This window comes from Pipistrellus hanaki (assembly GCF_964339955.1).
Source record: "Pipistrellus hanaki genome assembly, chromosome: 21".
Classification (NCBI taxonomy): Eukaryota; Metazoa; Chordata; class Mammalia; order Chiroptera; family Vespertilionidae; genus Pipistrellus; species Pipistrellus hanaki.
In genome coordinates this window covers 1,353,551-1,376,717 of record NC_140523.1, presented here as the reverse complement: position 1 = coordinate 1,376,717, position 23,167 = coordinate 1,353,551, and the positions used below count along the sequence as shown (strand labels likewise).

The 23,167-nt window shown below is 55.5% G+C and overlaps 3 protein-coding genes across 7 annotated transcripts in view; 1 reads left to right on the top strand and 2 right to left on the bottom strand.

Moving 5' to 3' along the window:
- Positions 1–23,167, bottom strand: part of TTC23 (tetratricopeptide repeat domain 23) — a 995,109-nt gene that overhangs the window by 813,720 nt on the left and 158,222 nt on the right. The window lies entirely within an intron of this gene.
- Positions 847–14,978, top strand: PGPEP1L (pyroglutamyl-peptidase I like). Of its 5 annotated transcripts, none has more exons than XM_084869298.1 (6): positions 847–1,375; positions 2,804–4,028; positions 4,889–5,011; positions 7,130–7,359; positions 8,258–8,406; positions 9,063–14,978. In XM_084869298.1, the coding sequence occupies exons 2-6, from the start codon at positions 3,885–3,887 to the stop codon at positions 9,110–9,112; spliced, it is 696 nt and encodes a 231-aa protein (XP_084725424.1). In that variant the 5' UTR covers positions 847–1,375; positions 2,804–3,884; the 3' UTR covers positions 9,113–14,978. The 5 variants fall into 5 exon arrangements, with proteins under 5 accessions (XP_084725424.1, XP_084725426.1, XP_084725423.1 ...); XM_084869300.1 differs by having other exon boundaries at positions 847–1,800; positions 3,976–4,028; XM_084869297.1 differs by having other exon boundaries at positions 847–2,944; positions 3,050–4,028.
- Positions 15,299–23,167, bottom strand: part of IGF1R (insulin like growth factor 1 receptor) — a 92,192-nt gene continuing 84,323 nt past the window's right edge. Inside the window, exons 14-21 of the mRNA XM_084869339.1 lie at positions 22,985–23,084; positions 22,674–22,738; positions 21,700–21,929; positions 21,295–21,405; positions 20,050–20,209; positions 19,588–19,717; positions 18,975–19,109; positions 15,299–18,084 (exon numbers count right to left, since the gene is read on the bottom strand). Of these exons, the coding sequence (XP_084725465.1) occupies positions 17,529–18,084; positions 18,975–19,109; positions 19,588–19,717; positions 20,050–20,209; positions 21,295–21,405; positions 21,700–21,929; positions 22,674–22,738; positions 22,985–23,084 (1,487 nt within the window). The 3' untranslated portion in view covers positions 15,299–17,528. The remainder of the gene's footprint in view (positions 18,085–18,974; positions 19,110–19,587; positions 19,718–20,049; positions 20,210–21,294; positions 21,406–21,699; positions 21,930–22,673; positions 22,739–22,984; positions 23,085–23,167) is intronic.

Here is a 23,167-nt window from a genome sequence, read left to right as displayed (position 1 = left end):
AAGTAACTGATCTGCGGGCAGTGATGTCTGACACAGGGAAGAGCTATTACTATTATTTTATTTACTTTAAAAAATGTGCTTTTACTGGTTTTTAGAGAGGGGAAGGAAGAGAGGCCTCCTGCACACCCCACACTGGGGATCGAGCCCGAAACCCAGGCATGTGCCCTGATTGGGCATCGTATGGGACCTCCTTGTTCCTAGGTCGACACCCAACCACTGAGCCACACCAGCTGGGCTTCTTGGGGCGTGGTAAGTTAACGCGAGGAATTGCCAGCTACCACAGCAGACCTTGTTAGCTAGAATTTGACCCTTAAGGCCGCCAGCTTTACAAACGTGGGCCTTGCTAGTGGCCTAATCTTGTTTACAGCTCTGGCGGAGCTGGGCAAGAGACGTGAACTTGGGGAGCCATCATTCATTAGAAGGGGGTTCAGATACCACCTAGAATGCCAGAGGGAGTATGAGAAACCGGGGCACCGCTTTCCGACCTGAATGGGGGCACAGCATCCCCTGCAGACCAAGGTGGCCCGGCCTCTCTGAGCAGCCCGGGAGGCCACGGGGTCAGCCGCCACGTCCCGTCCGTTCTCTGCAAACGGCCGCAGCCCACACCAGGGGCCGATGAGAGGGAATGGCTGGGGCTCAGCACCCCAGGAAGGCTTCAGGCGGAGCCCAGCCCCGGATCCCATTCAGGGTGGGGGCTATTCTTAGCAAGGGGACCACGTGGCCACGCCCTCTAACCCAGGGCCCTCTGCACGTGGGGAAACTTCCTGGGACTGGCTACACCCAGATGGGGGGAAAAAATTGTATTTCTTTGTAGCTCATATCAATCAGCTTTTTAAAAAAAAAAAAAAAAAAAAGTATTTTTAGTTTTATGAAAGGGTGCTTTTGTGCTTATTTTTTATTAAACCTAATGGTTTGTGGACGTGCCTTAGGAGCCACAGCTTATAGGCAATGGGGCTTCAAGCAACACTACTAATCATAGCCATCATCTGGGACTTGGTTTTTCTTTCTTTGTTTTCTTTTTTTTATTATTATTTTATTTTATTGATCTTTTACAGAAAGGAAGGGAGAGAGAGTTAGAAACATTGATCAGCTGCCTCCTGCACACCTCCCACTTGGGGATGTGCCTGCAACCAAGGCACATGCCCCTGACCGGAATCGAACCCGGGGCCCTTCAGCCCGCAAGCAGACACTCTATCCACTGAGCCAAACCGGTCAGGGCTTCTTTCATTGTTTTCTTAACATATTTTGCAGAATCAGTTTCAAGAGAGACCTCATCAAGTCCTAATGGCCAGACACGAGCACTCTGGGGCAGGTGGGGGATGACTGAGGCAGAGGAAACCTGACCTAGAAACTTGTAGGGTCACCCACCTTTATGGTCTGTACCCATTTCAGTCCATTTTAGTCCCTCCCCCGCTCCCCCTCCATAATCCCAGAAACCCCTCAGTCCCGGCAAAGCAGGACAGACAGCTAGCTGCCAACCTCCCCTTTGAATCCTACAAGCAGCAAACTGGCCCAGACCCAGTGGCCAGCAAGTTCCAGATGGCTCCGCCTCTGCGGCATGAGCTGGCTTTCCGCTTTCAAGGGCATCGTCTTACCGCCCTCCCCCGCCCCAGAGTCTTCAGGCTTTAGGGGCCCCAGAATGCTGAGGGCCCCTGTGGCGGGATCCCCCTTGAGGAACAGGCGGCTGGTGGCCCTGTGGGGGGGGGGCGGGCACCCAGGGCCCGGGCTGCATCACGGCCACCTGACGCGCCCCGCACTCCGGTTTCATGGAGCCCCGGCCCAGCTGCGTGGTGGTGACCGGTAAGCCTGTCTGTCTGCTTCCCCGGGTGCTGCTGCCTATAGCCTGGCCCCGATTCTGATCACAACCATTCCCCGGTGGAGGAAAGAGAGCGGCTGACTGCGGCGCCAGTAACTCCAGAAGGGAGCTGACTCCCAGCTCTGCCTGTTCGGAACCGTTAGCGGACAGAGAGGCGTTTGCATTCGGTCCTGCCCTTCGCCACAAATAGCTCCTGAATGGCAGCCATATAAGCGCGCCCACCTGTGGCCGAGGCCCGGACCTTGACCTTGAGCCCATCAGGGAGGAAGCCAGTGGGCCCAGGGGGCATCTGCCGGAGTGCAGCTTCTCAGCCAGGAAGGAGCAGCTGGGGGTCCCGGGAAGGGCAGGGCCTCATAAAGAGCTGGGGCAGTCCACCTGCAGTGACCACCCCCAAAGGTGCCACCCACCCCCCACCCCCAGACCAGAGAGAGAGCTCCGGACCCCTCAGAAAACCACGAGGCACCCTGAGCCACCAGTTGGAGACTTTGAACCCAAAAGGCCATCTGGGAAGGGATGGTAGCTGCCCACTCCTGCCCAAATGCACCCAGCGCACCCCAAATCCACCCCAGCCCCCCAAGTCATTGTCGCAGCTGCGCTCCTGGAGGGTTTGTTTTGTGGGGTTGTTGTATTTGTTTGTTTGTTTGTCTTTAATCCTCACCCAAAGATATCTTTCATTGGTTTTTATTTTGGTGGTGGTGTTGCTAGTCCTTACTCAAGGATATTTTTCCATTGGTTTTTAGAGGGAGTACAAGGTAGGGAGGGTGAGAGAGAGAGAGAAACATCGATGAGAGAGGCAACACTGATTGGCTGCCTCCTGTATGTGCCCCAATCAAGTCTGGGGATCGAGCCTGCAACCCTGGTACATGCCTCTGACCGGAATCGAACCCGGGACCCTTCAGTCCGCAGGCTGACGCTCTATCCACTGAGCCAGACTGGTGGAGGCGAGGGTTTGATTTCTCGACAAAGCTCTTTCTTTTTTTAACTCAGACGTAATTGGCACATGTTAAGTGTTTGGGACTGTGTTGGCTGAAGGCAACAGAGGCCAGACAAGGAGTCCTCTGTGTGTGGCAAATCACGAGTTACCTACGGCAGCATTTCCAGGCGTATCGTCAAACTCCTCGCAACCCTGTGGGTGAAAGGACGTTCTTTTTGAGAACCCTTCATCTCCCCTGCTCTCGCCGTGGCATTCTGGGTATGGAGAGTGAGGGGATCCAATTACCCTTGAATTCCTAGGGAAAGCTATACCTCTGGCTAATGAGTGCCTGTCACCAATCAGCTCTGAATGCCGAAGCGCCGGGGCAGGTCTCAGACTCACCAGGACCCGTGTGCTGGCCAACCCGAGCCTGTTTGCCAAAGGGCCTGTCAGCCAGCCGGTGGTGGCTCCCGGGGTGGCCGGCCGGCCTTTTATTAAAAACGGGGAGCTGGCCAAAACCGGTTTGGCTCAGTGGATAGAACGTCGGCCTGGGGACTGAAAGGTTCCCGGTTCGATTCCGGTCAAGGGCACGTACCTTGGTTGCGGGCACATCTCCAGTGGGAGGTGTGCAAGAGGCAGCCGATCGATGATTCTCTCTCATCGATGTTTCTAGTTCTCTATCCCTCTCTCCTCCTCTTTGTAAAAAAAAATCAATAAAATATATATTTTTTAAAAAATATGGGGAGCTGCCAGGGGCCGTCTTTGCCTTTCATTGGATTTGCTTCCCGTGTGAACCTGGTCGAGACGATTGGCATGGCGACAGATGACGGGAAAACAAGGGCCCAAGATCAAGGCGTCCTTGCCGGCGGGCGTGGCTCGGTGGTTGAGCATCGACCTAGGAACCAGGAGGTCACGGTTCGGTTCCCAGTCCGAGCACAGGCCCGGGTTGTGAGCTCGACCCCAGTAGGGGGCGTGCAGGAAGCAGCCGATCCATGATTCTCTCTCATCATAGAGGTTTGTTTTTTTCCCCTCTCTCTCCCTCTCCCTTCCTCTCTGAAATCAATACAGATATATATTAGGAGAACAACGCCTCACCTTCTGTGACGCGCGATCCAAGGACAGGATGTGGGGGTTCCAGGGGGCCCACAATGGCTCATGGGAGCAGCCCGGGAGGAGAGACACCCCACCTCCCCCCCACCACCACCCGAGGCCTGGCCTGAGCAAACCAGAACCTCCTCTGTTTCAGGGTTCGGGCCCTTCCGGCAGCACCTGGTGAATTCCAGCTGGGAAGCAGTGAAGGTAACAACCCCCTGGCAGACCCAGACCTGGGCAATCAGAGCCGGGCCAGCTCCCTGAGGTGGCCCGTTAGGCTGTGTGGCCGGCGTGGCTCAGGGATTGAGCATTAATCTATGAACCAGGAGACCATGGTTCGATTCCCATCAGGGCACATGCCTGGGGTGCAAACTTGGTCCCCATGTGGGGGGAGAGAGGAGGGAGCATGTAGGAGGCAGCCAATCAATCATTTTCTCTCATCATTGAGGTTTCTTTCTTCTTCTTTTTTTTTAATATATATTTTATTGATTTTTTTACAGAGAGGAAGGGAGAGAGATAGTTAGAAACATCGATGAGAGACATTGATCAGCTACCTCTTGCATGCCCCCTACTGGGGATGTGCCCGCAACCAAGGTACATGCCCCTGACCGGAATCGAACCCGGGACTCTTCAGTCCGCAGGCTGATGCTCTATCCACTGAGCTAAACCGGTTTTGCTCATCATTGAGGTTTCTATCTCTTTCTCCCTCCCCCGACCTCTCTGAAATCAGTAAAAATGTTTGTTTTTTAAGTGGTTGCTAGGAAAGCTGGTTGCTACAGTATGAGAGGTCCCTGTACACAACAGGGAGAAGTGGGGGGGGGGGGTGTCTCATTTTGTCCTCACGCTGGTTATTATCATCTCAGGCCTTCTCATATTAACAAGAACACAAAAACAAAACCCACGGTGGGCTTACTCACTAGCTCCAACTCCAACTAGCGATCGAACCCAAAACCTAGGTATGTGCCCCGACCAGGAACCGAACCCAGCACCTTTGAGGTTTTGGGGTATGGGACGCTGCTCCAACTGACGGCGCCACGTGGGCTGGGGCCGCCTGCCTCTCTCCACAGGAGCTCTCCAAACTGGGCCTGGGGAGGGACGCGGAGGTGGAGCTGCGGACGCTTCAGCTGCCGGTGGATTACAGGGAGGTGAAGTGGAGGGTCGCCAGGATCTGGGAAGACCTGCAACCGCAAGTAAATGGCAGCTGGGGAGCCAGTGGCGGGAAGGGGGGTGGGGGGGGATTGCTGATGATGAGATGGAGCCCCAGAGCCTGTGAACCCCTGGGACCCCCCCCCCCACCCCGTTCTAGAGTTGATGGCTTAAGTGCACCCAAGCCCTGCATCTTACCAGCACCATCCCAGTGGGTTTTTATAAGGTTCTGAGCCTGCTTCTAAAAGCTTAAGCTGTAATAAATGCAGTGCAGCTGGTGTGGCCCAGTGGTTGGGCGCCGACCTATGAACCAGGAGGTCAAGGTTCGATTCCCAGCCAGGGCACAAGTGAGGGTTGTGGGCTCCATCCGCAGTAAGGGGGCATGCACGAGGCAGCCAATCAGTTTCTCTCTTTCTCTCTCTCTCTCTCTCTCTCTCTCTCTCTCTCTCTCTCTCTCTCTCTCCCCGCCTTCCTCTCTCAAATCCTATATAATAAAAGCCTACTATGCTGGGTCCAGTTGTCCAATTGTTCGTTCAACCATCAAAGCATAGCATGCTAATGATATGTATGCTATGGCTGCTCAACTGCTTGCTGTGACGTGCTCTGACCACCAGGGGGCAGATGCTCCAACCTGCAGGTTAGCTTGCTACTGAGTGAGATGGGTACACGCCCTGGAGCCCTCCTGGGGTCCCTCCCTGGCCCCGATTGTGCACAGGTGGGGTCTCTTGGCCTGGCCTGCACCCTCTTGAAATCCAGGACCCCTCAGGGGATCCCGCAGGCCAGGCCAAGGGAGCCCACTGGTTTATGAATTCATGCACCAGGACTCTAGTCAATATATACGTGTCTTTTTTAAAAAAAAAAAAATTGTATTGAATTTTTACAGAGAGGAAGGGAGAGGGACAGAGAGCTAGAAACATTGATGAGAGAGATACATCGATCAGCTGCCTCCTGCGCATCCCCCACTGGGGATGTGCCCGCAACCAAGGTCCATGCCCTTGACGGGAATTGAACCTGGGACCCCCGAGTCCGAAGACCGATGCTCCATCCACTGAGCCAAACCGGTTTCGGCTTTTTTTTTTTTTTTTTTTTTTTTTTTTTTTAATGGAAGCTTTATTCCCAGCCAGGACTCAAAAGAATAGTTATCCCCTAGCACACAGGCCTCACACCCAGCCCATTTTATCCCAACCGTTCCTATATATATATATATATATATATATATATATATATATATATATATATATATATATATATATATAAAAATAAAAACGGGTGCAAATACCCCGCACATACAGAGCCCAGACCACGAGAGGAGCACAACATACACCCGCGCCCTATGAGCACAGCGCCCCAAAGGCTCCCGTAGCTCCCTGAGCTGTGTTCCCCGGAGGAAACCCAACCAGTTCGAGAAACACTAACAATAATTAGCTCAGCGACCCACTCCCTGCGTCAGCGGTGCCCAGGCAACGCTGGGCGTCCCCTGTGATCTCAGGGAGCAGCTGGGCCTCCCCCGGGGGGACACCGAGGAATATTCCACCCCTGGGTAGGAATATTTATTTTATTTTTTAAAATATATATTTTATTAGTTTTTTTACAGAGAGGAAGAGAGAGGGATAAAGAGTTAGAAACATCGATGAGAGAGGAACATCGACCAGCTGCCTCCTGCACGCCCCCCACCGGGGATGTGCCCGCAACCAAGGTGCATGCCCTTGACCGGAATCGAACCCGGGACCTTTTTAAAAATATATATTTTTATTTTATTTTATTATTTTATATTTTATTTTATTACATTTTATTTTATTTTATTTTATCTTTACAGAGAGGGATAGAGAGTTAGAAACATCAATGAGAGAAAGACATGCCCTTGACCAGAATCGAACCCGGGACCTTTCAGTCCACAGGCCGACGCTCTATCCACTGAGCCACACCGGTTCTGGCAGGAACATTTTAAAAATACAAAAGCATTTACACAGACGACGCCTCACGGTTTTCCATCCGGCGGCTTTCCCGCGCGGCGGCCTAGGAATGAGGAGGACGCAGTCGCGGTCTGAGAGGATTTTTTCTCCGCCTCGCACTCGCCCTCACCCCCGGCTGGGCCTTCCGGGAAGACGGGGACAGGCAGGCCTCAGTTTCCCTAAACTCCCCGCCGCCCCGCGTTCCCACAGCTCACCGTGCACGTGGGCGTGGACAGCGCCGCCAAGGCCGTGGTGCTCGAGCAGCGCGGCCGGAACAGCTGCTATCGCGAGACCGACGTGCGCGGCTTCCGCCCCGAGCACGGCGGCGCGTGCGTCCCCGGCGGCCCGGAAGTGATTGAGTCGCGGGTCAACATGAAGGCGGTCAGCAGGCGCGTGGCGGTGGAGGGCGTGGAGGTGCTGGTTTCCCGCGACGCGGGCAGGTGCGTTGCGTCGCTTCGTGGAGCGGAAAGGGGAGGATAACCCATCTTTTTTTTTCCTTTTATTTATTTTTAATATATATATTGTATTGATTTTTTAAGAGAGGAAGGGAGAGAGTTAGAAACATGGATAGGGGGATGTGCCCGCAACCAAGGTACATGCCCTTGACCAGGATCGAACCCGGGACCCCTCAGTCCACAGACTGACGCTGTATCCACTGAGCCAAACCGGTTTTGGCTTCTTTCTTTCTTTCTTTCTTTCTTTCTTTCTTTCTTTTTCTTTCTTTCCTTTGTTAATATATTTTATTGATTTTTTTACAGATAGGAAGAGAGAGGGATAGAGAGTTAGAAACATCGATGAGAGAGAAACATCGATCAGCTGCCTCTTGTGTACCTTGTACTGTGGATGTGCCCGCGACCAAGGCACATGCCCTTGACCAGGATCTAACATGGGACCCTTCAGTCCACAGGCTGATGCTCTGTCCACTGAGCCAAACCGGTTTGGGCTCTTTCCTTTTTTAAATAAATATATTTTCATTGATTTCAGAGAGGAAGGGAGACGGAAACGGAGAGAATCATGGATCAGCTGCCTCCTGCAGGCCGCCCACCGGGGATCATGCCTGCAAACCCCCGGGGGCTTATGCCCTGACCAGGAATGGAATGGTGACACCCCCCCCCCCCCCCTGGTTCACAGGTTGAGGCTCAACCACTGAGCAACACTGGCAGGCCTGACTCATCTGTCTGCTAGGATGTCTCCCTTCAAAATGGCAAAAGGACAGAACTTCCCTGGGTGGCAGTCCTCCCTCCTCGCGTGCTGGGGATGATACCAGGGCACCACCGCTGCTTGCCTTCCTTTCCCTGGCCCCAGGAGTCACGTGGGGTCCCCTGCCTGCCGTTGCAGATACGTGTGCGATTACACCTACTACCTGTCTCTGCATCACGGGGATGGGCGTGCGGCGCTCATCCATGTGCCCCCGCTGTCTCCGGGGCTCCCCGCCAGCCTGCTGGGAAAGGCCCTGCAAGTCATCATCCGGGAGATGCTGGAGGAGGGTGAGAGCGCCCACGGCCAAAGCCTGGTGCCCAGGAAACAGGCCTCAGGGAGAACCGACTGGGGCTCCGAGCTTTTAATTTTAAAATATATTTTATTGGTTTTTTAACAGAGAGGGAGAGGGATAGAGAGTTAGAAACACCGATAAAAGGACCTAACGCAGCTCAAAGACACGGTGTTAGCCTATCCAAAGCCAGCAAATGGGGGTGGGCTGGTCTGGCCAGAACAGTTGTGAATGTGCAGAGCCTTCTGTGTTTGTAGATAAACCCTGCTCCCAGCCCCATCAATGCTCTCAGGACAGTGGCAGGCAGGGGCCGCCGGTCCGGCTCCTGGGTTATTTCACATCGCTTGGCACCGAGCCACACACGTGTCAGCAGCTTTTAGAGGAGATTCTCTGGGGGAGGCCCAGCGCTCCCTCATAATGAATGTCATGTCCCCCCCCTCATGACCCCAGAGGCCACATCCTGGGCAGAGCGGCCTTGCACTTCACTCCCCCTCCCGGATACACCCCGGGGCCTGTTTAGTTATGAACAGTGCGGCAGATCGGTTTGAATGCTACAGCGGAAAAGGCTGAGCCTTGGATTGGTCCTTGAGTAGCTGGGGGGGCGGGTCTTGGGTGTGCTCATCTCTAAAACGAATCAAAACCCCTCCCCTGCAGAGCTGTTCCAGAGATGCACCGAGAGACTGGAGGCGGCAGTCCCTCAGTGATGGGAGGCCACCAGGCTGCTGCTGGACCCGCGGGGATGAGAATCGGCCCAGCTGGACCCGAGGTCTAAGGAAGTGGACCAGTGGGGACAGGTCCTCCTCACAGTTCTGAAGGCCCAGCACCTTCCCAGCAGCCCCGGAGGCAGCAGGAACCCACCCGAGACGTGGGAGAGGCGCACCGGCCGCCTGTGTCCTCCCTGCCTGCAGCCCAGACATCCCCGTAGCCTTGGAAACGAGCCTGCCTTCTGACATTGGCTGTCTAGTAACGCCAATGGTGAGCAAAATCCCAGGGACACCACCAAGCTTGAGAGTTTATTTTTTTTTTTGTTGATCCTCTCCCATAGGTATTTTTCCATTGATTTTGAGAGAGAATGGAAGGGAGGGGAGAGAGAAACATTGAGGTGAAAGACACATCGATGGGCTGCCTCCTGCACGGCCCCGACCGCGTGTGCCCTAACCGGGAATCGAACCGTGACCTCCTGGTTCATAGGTTGACGCTCAGCCACTGAGCCATGCTGGCCGGGCACAGCCAGTTTGCACAAAATGTGTGTTCACGTTTCCCACCGTGACCATTTCCCTGGCAGAGATAACGCTGTCTGGGCTGTAGTCCTCGGGGCTGGCTGAGATATCGAACTTGTAAGGAGCAAACATTTGTGAACACCTCCCGGAAGCCACATCCTAGGTGTGTGAACTCGGTTCTCTCTGCCCCCCTCTGAGTAGGTGTGCTGGCTGTGAGGTGCCAATGACACTATGGGGGCCTCCCCCTCCCCCCCAGATCAAGCTACCCCCCTTGGCCTGACTCGTGTCTCTGGAAGGTGTAAGAAAAATCTACAGATCAGTGGAAACTGGAGTACAGATTTCTGTATTTTAGGCATTCAGATTTTCTCGTAGCTGATTTAATGGAGTGAGAAACAATTTGCATGCTGTGAGGGTTCAGCTGTCAAGAAATAAAACGTTCACGCTGAACACCTCCAAGCAACATGTGTGAACACGCATGCCACACGGTGCCCCTGCCTCAGAAGCATGGTGAGCCTTGCACGGAGGCGCGAACAAAATGGGAGACCGGAAATGCATACTGAATTCCTTTATTGAACGTAAACCATGTAATACTTGAACTATTAGAAAAAAGCAGAGTAAGATAAACTAAAGTCGCGTTAGCGTCAGCCATTCAAAATAGACAAAGTTTCTTTTCCCCCCCCCCTGTAATGTAAAGAATCCAGAGTATATCGCGATAACAGGGATAAATTCTTACAATGGAATATACAAAACCATTTTGAAATTTTTTTTTTTTTAGCTACTGATTTTTTTGTATATAAACAGAGGAAGTTTTTACGAATAATCTGTCCACAGAAAGTCATTTTACGTAACAAATTGGCTGTGTTTAATTATTGGTTCTTAAAAACTTTTTTAAAAAACTTTTATTTCATTTTTTTAAACAAGAAAACTTGGAAAATAAATGATCTGCAATACATCCATCCCATCGCGCCTTCCGGTCTGATTTTGTTTTTTAACATTTTTTTTTCCTGGAGGGCAGACTCTGGTCAACCTCACCGGCTTAGAAAGCACACGGGTGTTTTTGCCAAACATCTATCCCACCTGTGGATGCGTCTAAGCAACACCCGAATGCCAAGTTGCAAACAGAAAAATACTGTTATCTGGACCTTTCTCCCATGTTGTGCAAAACACCCCATCCCCAATGGTGGGGCTTTTGTGGCATCGTGTAGACGTGGCCCATGACCCACTGGGCGCAAGAGGAAATGGAGTCAGACATTTAAAAAAATTGTGTGTGTGTGTGTGTGTGTGTGTGTGTGTTGTTTTTACTCAAAAGAACTTTGTTTTGTCTTGGGGGGAAAAAATGTATCTTCGGTGTTGTGCCTTAAAAAATAAGAGAGTCTCTCTGGTTATATAACAAAGCGTCCATCATAACAGGAGGCATGGAAGCAAGCAGCCCGCCCGCACCAGAATTACCGTCTTGCGTGTTAAGTCTGCATGCGTGCGGCGAGCGCTGTGACGCCAGGAGCTGTGCTGTCAGCAGCTCCATTGCGAGGCATCCCGCAACCATGGCAACAGCCGCACCAGATGACCAGGGCCGGAGGCCGGGCACCGCCGGGCGGCAGCATCTTGGCCAGTGAGGTTCCTTTGGTCTCTTAAAGTAGTTACACTCCAAAGATCAATGACCAGCAAACGATGATTCTCCTTCCCAACCAGAACGTTCAGGAAGACCAAGATACTGAAGGTACAGAACTATTGAAATCGCCACCATTCCTCCGCTATATAAACTAGGACATGAACTGTGTGTGTGTGTGTGTGTGGAGGGGTGTAAAAGAATTATGCAGGGCTTGGGGGCAGGGGGAAATGCATTTTTGGCATCTCGTCAAGCTAGCTAGTAAACAGGTGTCCTATTAAAAAAAAAAAAACACAACAAAATAAATGGATTACGAGCGTACATTTGCAAAAAAAAAAAAAAAACTCAAGTGTCCTTAAATTATTTCGGCGGTTACGGACTACAGACTTGTTGTATAAAATTATTCTATGTCCTTACAAAAATGCAATGAAACGTTGAATTAGTTCCTGTAAACCAGATCTTCGTCGACTGACTACCCGTATCTACTGGACATGAGAGCCCTACTGAAAATGCTAATGGTGTGAGTAATCAAAACGATGCTGACCGGAAAAATGAGGACACACACAAACGTGGCCATACGGATGAGTAATTAAAAAAACAAAAACAAAAAAGTATAGATGAGTCATCAAAAAAAAACCAACAAAAAGTATAGATGAGTCATCAAAAAAGTATAGATGAGTCATCAAAAAAGTATAGATGAGTAATCAAAAAACCATCAAAAAAAGTATAGATGAGTAATCAAAAAAAAATTATAGATGAGTAATCAAAAAACCAAAAAAATATAGATGAGTAATCAAAAAACCCCCACAAAAATATAGATGAGTCATCAATATTCTTGCTTAAACAAACAAACAAAAAGAAAACAAAACCCTATAAAGTCATGCCCCAGAACCGACCACTGACGGGCGTGATGGAGTCGGTGTCCTCAGACAAGTCCTAGTCCCAACGCCATACTGTCGTGGCTGTTGAAGACGAATGCCCACGGATGACTCCGAGTCTGGACGTGGTCCGACGTGGTCATTCCAAGAAACCAAACCGTCCATTTCCGAGCGCGGCCCGCACTTCCTTCCTCCAGGCCCTGGGCCCTTGTGCTCAGCCATTCTTCTCTCCGATCCTTCTCTCCTCGTCCCGCCAGGACCTCGGCGGCGGCGGCGGCGACGGGGGCTTCCTCCCGCCGGCTCTCCCCGCCATCGGGGAGTGTCCACCCGCTTTTTCTCCGAGGGACCAGCTCTGCCATCTGAGCCGGGTGGGGGGCCAGGCGTGACCCCCTCCCCCGGCCTGTCCTCTGTATCTTCAGCATCTCCGGCGGCAACAGAGAGGTTCGGTCCAAAGGTCCAAAAAAAAAAAAAAAGACGACAGCCTTTCTCGTTCTCATTGAAGAGGGGGTGTCTGGTCGGGGGTCTCCCAGAGGGAGACGGAGCCACAGACAGCCGATGCGCACAGAGGCAACATGGACCCGGGGAACAGGCCCCAGGCCTTAGGTGCGCCCCTGGGACTGGGCCCAGGCGGGGCGCGGAGGGCTCCTGCCCACTGGGGGGCGGGGGGGGGGGGCGGAGCCCTCTGTCTTGGGAAGGAGCTTCCTTCCATCCTCTGGCCACTCGGGGACAGCGAGCTGGACCGTGCATCCTCGCCTTCTCGCCCCCGGAGCCCCCGTGACCTGGCCACGGAGTGCGGCCCGCGTGCGCTGCCGAGAAAGGCGTCGGTGGAACCAACGGGCCCAGGATTCGGCACTTGGGCTCAGCCCGTGGATCCGTGGCGCCGGCCCACACACAGCAACCAGTTCGCGCTAAGCATCTCGCCCTTGGGCAGTTCCACCACCACCACTCTTTTCTTCTTTTTTTCCCCACGATCTTGGACACCATGTTTACGCCGCGAGTGAACGGGCTGGAAGGGGAGGCCGGTGTTGGCCGTGAACCCCCTTCTCTCTTCCTCCTCCTCCTCCTCCTCCTCCTCCTCCTCCGAGGAAGCTCATCTCAACCGTGTCCAATGTCACGACACCCCACGAAGGAGACCCGGGCGGCCGGCCGGCCAGGGTCTCGCCCCGCCGCCGCCGGGCCTTGACCTTGACCTTGACCTTGCCGGCGTCTCCCAGAACATTGCGGCCTGGGCCGTGGCGAGCGCTCAGCTCGGCTCCGTGATGCGTCTGAGCGCTTCGAGCAGCAGGAGAGCTGCTGTGGGGGGTGGAGGTCGCGTGGGAAACGCTCGAGTGGATTATTTGGAGCATAAGAAAAAGGAAAAAAAAAACAAACAAAAAAAAACAATAACAAAATCAAGGGGGAGACAGGGCCCCGGCCTGGCGGTGGGCCCCCGGCGCTCGGTCCAGTAGGATGACCGCACCCTCCCAGCAAGCATTTATCTACTGCTCCTACGCCTACGCTTTAGTGTTTGCTTTCTACTCAGAGGAAAACCACCGACGTCAAACGGTAACAGAACCACACCGACGGAAAACTCAAAAAAAAAAAAAAAAAAAAACTCGGAAAATGATGGAACGAAAAGAGAAACCCTTGGAACCGGCTGGGCGGACCGGGCGGGCACGCCCGGGCCGCGTGGAAACCGGAAGGTTATGTGCAAAAGTGGGGCAGGCCACCGCCCAGGGGTTCCCCGGCAGCGTGGGTGTGGGCGAGGGGAGCCCCGCAGTCAGATGGCGTTTGTCGGTGAGCCTCGAGGGTCCCAAGGGCGTGGGGGAGAGGGGAGGGGTGTCCCTGCGGGGACGGGGCAGCTGCCCCCGCTGACCCCCCCGTGGGCCGCGTCGCCCACGTCACATCACCAGGGCCTGAGAGCAGCTGCTGGAACCGGGTCGCGCCGTCCGCCCCCCCCAACCGTCATGAGCAGCGGCGGCGGGACCGAGGGACAGAGAGGCAAGGCCTGGTGGGAGGTGCGACACCCCGAACCCCAGAAAGGAGGCTTGGCGCCTAGCACCACCCCCCCCTCCGGCCCGAAGGCTTGGTACATCTTTTTGTCTTCGGAGAAAAGGAGGGGGGGGAAATTCAGAGAACATTCTGGAGACGGGGAGAGGGAGGGAGAGGGGGGGACGGGACTCTTTCTCCACAGAACATTCTGGAAGGGATTGGCTGGGAGGTAGGGGACCACCTATTCTCGACAGGAGGCCTGGCGGACGGGGCTCTTAAAAGAGTGCCTGGCACAGGAACCCCGTCCGTCTGGGGCAGCCAGAGCGGCGCCCCACGGAGCCCACCCACCCCTGAGCCTGGCAGGGATGGGCGCTAATGGAGACGGCCGCTCCCGGCCGCCTCCTGCCCGCTAGACCCCGGAACCGCTGCCCCGGCGGGCGGCAACAGAAGGGGCTCGCCGTTCTGTCTGCACAGAGCAGCCGGGCTCAAGGACAGCCGGCTGGGGCAGCCGACGGGCCTTCCTTCCCGCTCAGCGCGGGGTGAGGAGGGGATGTGTCCTCACCCCCCTGCTGAGCGGGGGACACTGGGCCAAGATGGAGGGAAAATCGTGACACCTCACAACCTCGTAGGGAACCGAGTCAGAAGAAGAAGAAGAAAGCAAGGCCAAGAGGACACAGCCGAGGAAGAGGCAAGCCGTCGGAGAGGAGCGGAGAGAGCAAAGCTGAGGCCCCCCGGATGCAGCCCAGCCCGGCCTGGCCCGGGGCACGGTCACGGTCACGGGCGGGCGCGGCCTGTGCGTGGATGAGGTACCACCGGTCACCCATGGCGTATTGTCAGGTGCTGAGACATGTGAGATGTATTCTTTGTTGTTATATACACATATAAAAAAAAAGAAGTGTGAGGTAGATACATGTTTGGGGAGGAAAAAAAAAAAAAAAAAAAAAAAAAAAAGAATACCCCCAAAAATCAAAAATTCAAAAAAAACCGTCCCTTCTTCTTTCGCACACAAACCCTCGTGTCGGGATGGCGATCCATCAGGGGGCTGCGCTTCTCGAACCGCGACGGAAACCGGAATCGGAAAATCAACGGAAACTCCTGCATGCACCTTCTTATTGACTCAGTTTCTAAAAGGGACCGAGGGGGGAAATGGGGCTCAAGACAATTCTGGGGCTGAAACGACTCCTCCTCCTCCTCCTCCTTCTCCTCCTCCTTCTCCTCCTCCTCCTCCTCCTGTTTCATCTCCAATGGCGACTAGCAGTCGCCCTGTCTGATCTCCGTTCTCACTCGGCATCTAAACTTTGTTTCCATCCCAGCAGCAACTCTATGTGGTCATTGAGCCATCGCGCTGATGAGAAAGCGCTCAAAACAAAACAAACAAAAACAAAACAAAACCGAAATAAAAGACCCCGAGGCCCAGGGATACCTGTGCCAGCGCCCTGGTCCCCTGGAGCCAGCACGGCGGGGGGCGGGGGGGGGTCCCTGGGGATTTCCTGGTTCTCAGGACAGGTAGGTCGGTCTGGAAGGTGGCGGCGGCGGCGGGAACACCGCCGACCACACTCCACTGCACCCTTAAGATTTAGCAGCTGTTTTTCGAAGGATGGAAGGATTAAATATCCACAAAAAAAAAAAAAAAATCACAAAAAAAAACCACAATGTAATTCAAATGACTAGCATCTGCAGTTCAAACTGCTGTTGTACCCAAGAATTAAAAAAAAACAAAAAAAAAAAACAAAAAAAAGCGTGTCACATCCAAAAGGAAGAGGGCCAGGGAAAGAGGAGGGAGCCAGGCTTCCTTCCTCCCCACGGCCACGAGGAACACTGAACAGGCGTGGGAAGTACTTGACCTTGGATTCTGACCTGAGGTTGTCTACGGCTTTGCACACGGTCAGAGGCTGCAATGCCGGGCGCGAGGGCGGGCGAAGGGAACCCCTTTCCAGCCGCCTCCCTCGCCAGCCTGGTGCCCACAGAGCTTACAGGTTGTCACAGATCTGGCAGGGGGCCGGGGGGAGCAGAGCGCGGGGAGAGCAGAGAGTTATAAAAAAAGGCATCAGAGGCAGCTCGCGGCAAAGGCCGACCTACGAGAGTCCGTTCCTAGAGAGAGAGAGAGAGAGAGAGAGAGAGAAAAGCATCTAGTCCAAAGCGTCAGCTCTGCAAAGAACGCAGAGAAGGGAGAGAGGGAAACCTGAAAGTTTTCATAGAATAGATCCACAAAGATAACCAAAAAAAAAAATTCAAAAAACAAAAATAGCAGCCGTCTTTGTTTTCTGTACAAGGACGTGTATCGATGAGTTTATCTGAACCGTAAAAAAGTTATCCAAGTGACGTGGATGGAGACGATGGGGATGCCGATGGGTCGGGTCTGACCCGGAACCGCAAGACCCACGGAAGTTCTAGAAACGGAGCATGGCACAGGCTCGGGCGGCTGGCCTCACGGCCTGCTTTCCCCCCCACAAAAACCTGCGTGAGCCCCTGGGCTCTGTCCCCGGGAACCCCTTCTCCAATGTGTCCTCGGGGGCCGGAGGGACGGCAGAGTAACACGTGAGCCACCTTTGCTCCCATCTCTGACAGCACGTGGCCCCCGTCGGCCCAGTCCCCCCAGAGAATAACCCCTTCGAACGCAAACTGACCTGTGTGGACGATGGGATGGAGGTGGTCACCGCCCGCGTGGCTGCCACAGATTGGGGTGAGCGGAGACCGCACACGCCCGCCCGTCTGGCCACCAGGAAAAGGGGGGGGGTGGTGGTGTGTGGGTGCGAGGGACCGAGCCCTGGGTTTTGGCAGAATTTGGCAGTGTGACCATGGCAACAGCCTGGGATGGGCGATGGCCCTTTGTAAATGGCCCTAGTGTGTCCCTAAACAGGTGAAAGATGACAGTTTGGTTTAAAAAATAAAAAATGCCATTGCAGCCTGACCCACGGGGACAGGCAGGTATGCATGGGAGCGAGAGGGGGCGCCACAGGGGCGGCCAGCCCTGGCCTCCATCAGGCGAGAAGGGCGTCCTGGCTGGGCTGTGGCAAATGTTCTTTCTGTTATGAAGCAGAGAGAGAGATAAGAGAGAGAGAGAGATAAGAGAGAGAGAGAGATCAGAGAGAGAGAGGGAGGCAGAGAAGGAGTGAGGAGACTCGATTCTCTAGTGTTCTGTTGCTTTTTCAGTGTCATTAAGGTTCTAAAAGGCCCGTGTCAGTTAAGGGTTTGGGCAGGGCAATCAGCTGCTTGCATATTGGGGAAAAAAAAAAAAAAAGGGGGTCATCCCGCGTGTGTGTGTGTGTGTGTGTGTGTGTGTGTGTGCCGGCAGAGCGGCCTGCCTGTGGGCAGCAGCCCCACGAGGTGCAGGCGGCCGTGGCCAGATGGTTGGGCCGAGCACACACGCGTGTGCGCGCACACGCACACACGTGCACACACACACACGGGGGGGGGGCCCTGCTCCGCGGGACGGGGTCCCCCCTCAGCAGGTGGAGGACTGGGGGATGGGCACCGGCCTCTCGTTCTTGCGCCCCCCGTTCATCTGGGCGTAGGCCTGCCTGTCGTCGGGGCCGGGGCGGTGGTAGATGAGCACGCGCTGGCCCAGGCCGTCGGGGACGGGCTGGATCTCGCGGTGCGGGCAGTAGCGCTGGCGCTCGCGGGGCGGCTCGTACTGGCGGTGGTGGGGGCAGTAGCGCTCCCGGCACTCGTGGTGGCGGGGGCAGTAGCGCTCGCGGCCCTCGTGGTGGTGGGGGCAGTAGCGCTCGTGCCCGCCGTCGTGGTGGTGGTGGTGGTGGTGGTGCTGGCAGTGGCGCTCGGGCAGGGAGGCGCAGGCGGCCGAGGGGTCGAGGGGCACGCACTCCAGCATGGAGGGGTCCAGGTCGAGCTCCTCGGTGTCCGGCGGCTTGTTCTCGTCGCTGTAGTAGAAGGACACCTCCATGAAGCCGGGCTCCAGCTCGTCCTTGATGCTGCCGATGATGTCCAGGAAGGAGGGCCGCATCTTGGGGTTGAAGTGCCAGCACACCTGCATCAGCTCGAACCTGCGGGGGAGACGGGGGGGGGGGGGGGGGGGGGGAGGGGGGGACACGGAGAGATGGGCGTTACCGGCCGGGTGGCGCCTGGCTCAGCAGCCTCCGGGGCCGGCGCTCGCTTTGCCCACCGCCGCCGCGGGCACAGCGGGGCACGCCAGTCCCGGTTCTGTAACCCTCTCTGAGTCTCTGGCTTTCCTTCCTTTTATTATTATTATTGTTTTTTTAAATATATTTTTATTGATTTTTTACAGAGAGGAAGGGAGAGGGATAGAGAGCTAGAAACGTCGATGAGAGAGAAACATCGACCAGCTGCCTCTTGCACACCCCCCACAGGGGATGTGCCTGCAACCAATGTACATGCCCTTGACCGGAATCGAACCTGGGACCTTTCAGTCCGCAGACCGACGCTCTGCCACTGAGCCAAACCGGTTTCGGCTATTATTATTATTTTTTTAATATATATTATTGATTTTTTTTTTTTACAGAGAGGAAGGGAGAGGGATAGAGAGTTAGAAACATCGATGAGAGAGAATCATTGATCAGCTGCCTCTTGCACATCCCCTACTGGGGATGGTGCCCGCAACCAAGGTACATGCCCTTGACCGGAATCGAACCCGGGACATTTCAGTCCGCAGGCCGACGGCTCTATCCACTGAGCCAAACCGGTTTTGGCTGAAATCAATCCATTTTTAAAAAGAGTCACCAGTGCCGTATTGCCTTGTTCGGTGCAAACCACCACCCACTCTGTGTGAAGACACCCGGGTAACGCTTCACAGAGATGTCGGTCTGAGACGCCATGACGGGGGTGAGGGGAAGGTGCAGGCCCTCCTGCACGGCCGGGCCTCGTCCCCACCCCCCGCCCCCAGCGCACGCCGCCGCGGGGCCCGGGGGCCACGTACAGCATGTCGGGGCAGTTGTCGGGCTTGTCCAGCAGGCCGCCCTCCATGACGAAGCGCAGGACCTGCTCGTTGGACAGGCCCTGGTAGGGCTGCTCGGCCAGCGTGGCGATCTCCCAGAGCACGACGCCGAAGGACCTGCGGGGGGGAGAGGGGCAGGCGTGAGGCCTCAAGGGGGCGCACAGACCACGGGCCCGCCCCTTCCTGAAGCTCTTCGACCCGCCCCGCTCCCCCCTGCCCTGGGGACCGCCCGCTGGGCGGCCAGGGAGCCCGGCTCCGCGCTACACGGTCCTCATTTGTGTCGCCACGTCTCCATTGCCTGCCCATCAGAGCGGCCCTGGATGCTGAAGGGCAGGGAGATTCAGGGGAACCTTGAACTTGAACCATACCCCACCCCCCACCCCAGGCGAGTGAATTGGGGCAGGGCAGCCTCTGTGGCCTCACACGTGGCCTGGGACCATCACGCCGCCTGACAGGCTCCCAGTTGGGGAACCTCCACCCCGGGAGCTCTCTGCTGAGCCAAAGGGGGGGTGTGGGTCGGGATGGGGGGATGTGTGGAGGCCGGGGTGGGGGTTAGGGGGGCAGAGGGGTTGTCTCCGGGGTCAGTCCCGCCTACCAGACATCAGAGTGGGTGGTGAACACGCCGTCCTTGAGGGACTCGGGGGACATCCAGCGCACAGGCAGCAGGCCCTTCCCGCCCTTCCGGTAGTAGTCGGTCTCGTAGATGTCACGGGTCATGCCGAAATCTGCGGGGCGGGGCGGGGCGGGGAGGAGAGCGACACTCAGGGGACCAGCAGCACAGACAGGACATCCCCGCTGCCAGGCGGCCCCGCCTCTTAAAGGGGCCGCGTGGCGGTGTCTGCCATCCCATCGTCGGCAGAACCCGGGAGTTGGCTGCGACTGGCTGTCACCGGAAATGATGATATTATTCCCGAGAGCAAGCCTCTGCGCCCACAAGATGCACGGGAAAACCTCCCCATGGGGGGAGGGAGGGAGGGAGGGAGGGAGCACCCCGACACACCCCCTAAACCACATGCAAGGGGAGCCCCTGCTCAGGTCTCGGCAGCCAGGGACTCGCCTCCGATCTTGACGGTCAGATCCTCAGCCACCATGCAGTTGCGGGCAGCGAGGTCCCGGTGGACGAACTTGTTGGCGTTGAGGTACGCCATGCCGTCCGCGATCTCCCCGGCCATCTGGATCATCTTGCTGAGGGTCGGCGGTGAGAGGGCGGGGAGGGGCTGTGGGAGACACACACAAAAAAAACAACAACACACCTGAGCATCCAGGCGTGTTTCGAGGCGTGCACACCCTCCACCACCCCTCCCCCCTCACACTTGGCTCCGTCTGAGCCACACGGCGGTCTATCCCGCCCGGGAGCCAGGCCGGTTCAGAAGGAACCTGTGCGCCTGGCCAGTGTGGCTCAATGGGTGGAGCAATGGACCCAGCAGTAAAGACTCCCCGCCAGGGCACGTACCAGGGGTGGTGGGCTTGGGCTCGGGCTGGGTCTCGATCTCGATCTCCGGTTGGGGGCGCGCAGGAGGCAGCCAATCAAGGAGGCAGTGAGTGGACGGTGTTTCTCTCTGGTCGGGATGGTGTGTGTTGGCTCTCCTTCTCTCTCTCCCTAAAAAAAAATAAAATAAAATAAAAATCAATTAAAAATATTTTACAAAAAGGATTTGAAGCTCAAAACAGATGGACTTTTTTTTTATTATTATTATTAGACGGAGCTAAAAGCGTGCAAGGTTCTCACTGCAAAGCACAGGACAGAGCCTGGACGTCGGGCACAGGGCGTGACAAGTTCAGCTGCCTGGGGTCAAGGGAACAGGCTGCTGTCGGGGCAGGGAGGGGGCCTATGTGTGGGAGGGGAGTGGGGGGGGTTAGGTGCATGCAGTTGGGGCAGGCCAGGCTTCAGGGAGGGCTCAGGGCTGACGTGGTCTCTGGGAATGGCCCCAGCAAGGATCTATGACCGAGCATTCAATGCAGTCAGATTCAAAAACATTGACAGGAGTGAACATATCAGATGTGACGTCAATCAAAACCCCAAAACCCAACCCTAGCCGGTGTTGCTCAGTGGTTAGAGCGTCAGGCTGCGGACGAAAGGGTCCTGGGTTCGATTCCCGTCAAGGGCACACACCTAGGTTGCAGGCTCCCAGCCCTGGTTGGGAGCACGGGGGAGGCAACCAATCGATGTTTTTCTCTGTCTCTCCCTCCCGCCCCCTCACTCTCTCTAAAAATCAATGGGAAAAACATCCTTGGGTGAGGGTTAAACAACAACAACAACAAACGTATAAATTAAAAACAAGCAATCAAAACCAGAACCCACCTCGATTTCCGGGCGCAGAGACCGGAGGTAACTCTTGAGGTCACCACGGGGCATGAGCTCCATGATGACCAGGGTGGGCTGGCCCTGAGACACCACGCCCAGCAAACGCACCTGGGGGGGGGGGGGGAGAGAGGCAGAGAGGAGGACTCAGAGGAGCAGGGTACCCCTGGGGTCGGTGCTCCTCCTCCACCCCCCGGATGCACGGGCCATGTGTGTGTTCAGGAACCTCCCAAAGGGGGGCGCAAGTCGCCAAACCCACCGGCTTGGCCTCTCTCCCCGTGGCCTCCATCCCGTGGCATCTCACATGTGGCCTCCTCTCCCGTGGCCTCCTCTCCCGTGGCCTCTCCCCCCGTGGCCTCTGCCCCCGTGGCCTCTGCCCCCATGCCGAGATCCGCCTTCTCTCACCACATGGTGACAGTTGAACTCCTTCATCACCGAGGCCTCGTTGAGGAACTCGATCCGCTCCCGCATGGTGGCCGCCTCGTTGACCGTCTTGATGGCCACCCTGGTTTCCGGCTCGTCCTTGACCACGCCTTTGGCCACGCCCTCGTACACCATGCCGAAGGAGCCCTGGCCCAGCTCCCGGTTCATGGTGATCTTATCCCGGGCCACCTCCCACTCGTCGGGCACGTACACTGAGGGAGCGGAAAAGGGGAGCCGATGGGGGCGCCGCCGCGGGCACCCGGGCAGGACGTGTTTTTTGGGGGGAGAAGGCAGCACCATGCCACCTCCCAAAGCCAGCCGAGGAGGACGTGGGGGGGGGGGCAGCGCCGTGGCTTGTCCCCACAGGTCCCACGTGCTGTGGATTCCAGGAGGCAAACGCGCCCTCCGATTCTGGCCTTTCAAATCCTCGAGGGGTCCCAGAAAATTTGAGGATACTAACAGCATAGAGGAAGAACTACATGTGAGGGATGGAGGCAGGCGGGGAGGTGGGTGGACGGAACGGTCAATGAGGAAAAAAAACACACACCAAAAAAATCAAAGAGGACATCGGTCATAACTTGCCAAAATAAAGAAACATTTAAAAAAATAATGAAAAGTAAGACCAAGAAAGTAGTCCACTTGGAGACATGCTGCGAAGTCTATAAAGTTCACCGCCGTGGATTTCAAAGACAAAGAGCAAGAGAGAATGCAAAGATGGCACAGGGCTGACGCTAACCACTGAGCTATACCAGCCCGGGCAGTGCGGGGTTTCTGAGATTCTCAGTGAACTGCTAAGAACTCTGACTTTAAAATATATATATATATATATATAATAAGAGTGTTACCAGAGACAGAGTACCCACAAATAATGCAGACCTCTTACCCCCCTAAATGAGCCATCCCTCCCACCCCAAAGTGACCTGACCCGGCGCCCCCACGCAGGGAGCTGAGCTTACCGTCGGCCGCGCTGAAATACTCGGGGTTCACAGACGCGTACAGCACTCCGTTCCCCATGCGATTGCTAAGGCCAAAAGAAGGGGGACGAGTTAGGCAAAAACAATAAACAAACAAACAACCAAACGGACAAAATGTCCTCTTGTTCCCGGACAAAATGTCCTCTTGTTCCCGGGAAGCACATCGGATTGGAAAGTCAGGCTTTCCGAGCCCCAAACTATTTCCTCAAAAAGCTGACCCTAATTCACACGCCGCAGCCCCCGACCACCCCCCCCCACACCCCCAAGCGTCTCCCCGCCCCCCAGCTACTCACCGCTTCCGGTGGATGACGTACAGCGTGACGGCCAGCCCGAAGACGATCAGCACGATGGCGATGGGCAGGGCGATGACCAGGTGGGCGTTATTGTCCAAGGCTGTTCCGGGAATGCAAGGGGTAAGGGTCAAAGGTCATAAGGTACTCAGGCTACTCCATTCATTCATTCATTCATTCATTTTA

Excerpts from the sequence above, each read along its gene's own strand:
- PGPEP1L (XM_084869298.1), top strand. The coding sequence starts at position 3,885 with ATGGGAGCAGCCCGGGAGGAGAGACACCCCACCTCCCCCCCACCACCA. Across the intron at positions 4,029-4,888 it reads CCAGCTGGGAAGCAGTGAAG|GAGCTCTCCAAACTGGGCCT; the intron begins GTAACAACCCCC and ends CTCTCTCCACAG. Across the intron at positions 5,012-7,129 it reads GGGAAGACCTGCAACCGCAA|CTCACCGTGCACGTGGGCGT; the intron begins GTAAATGGCAGC and ends GCGTTCCCACAG.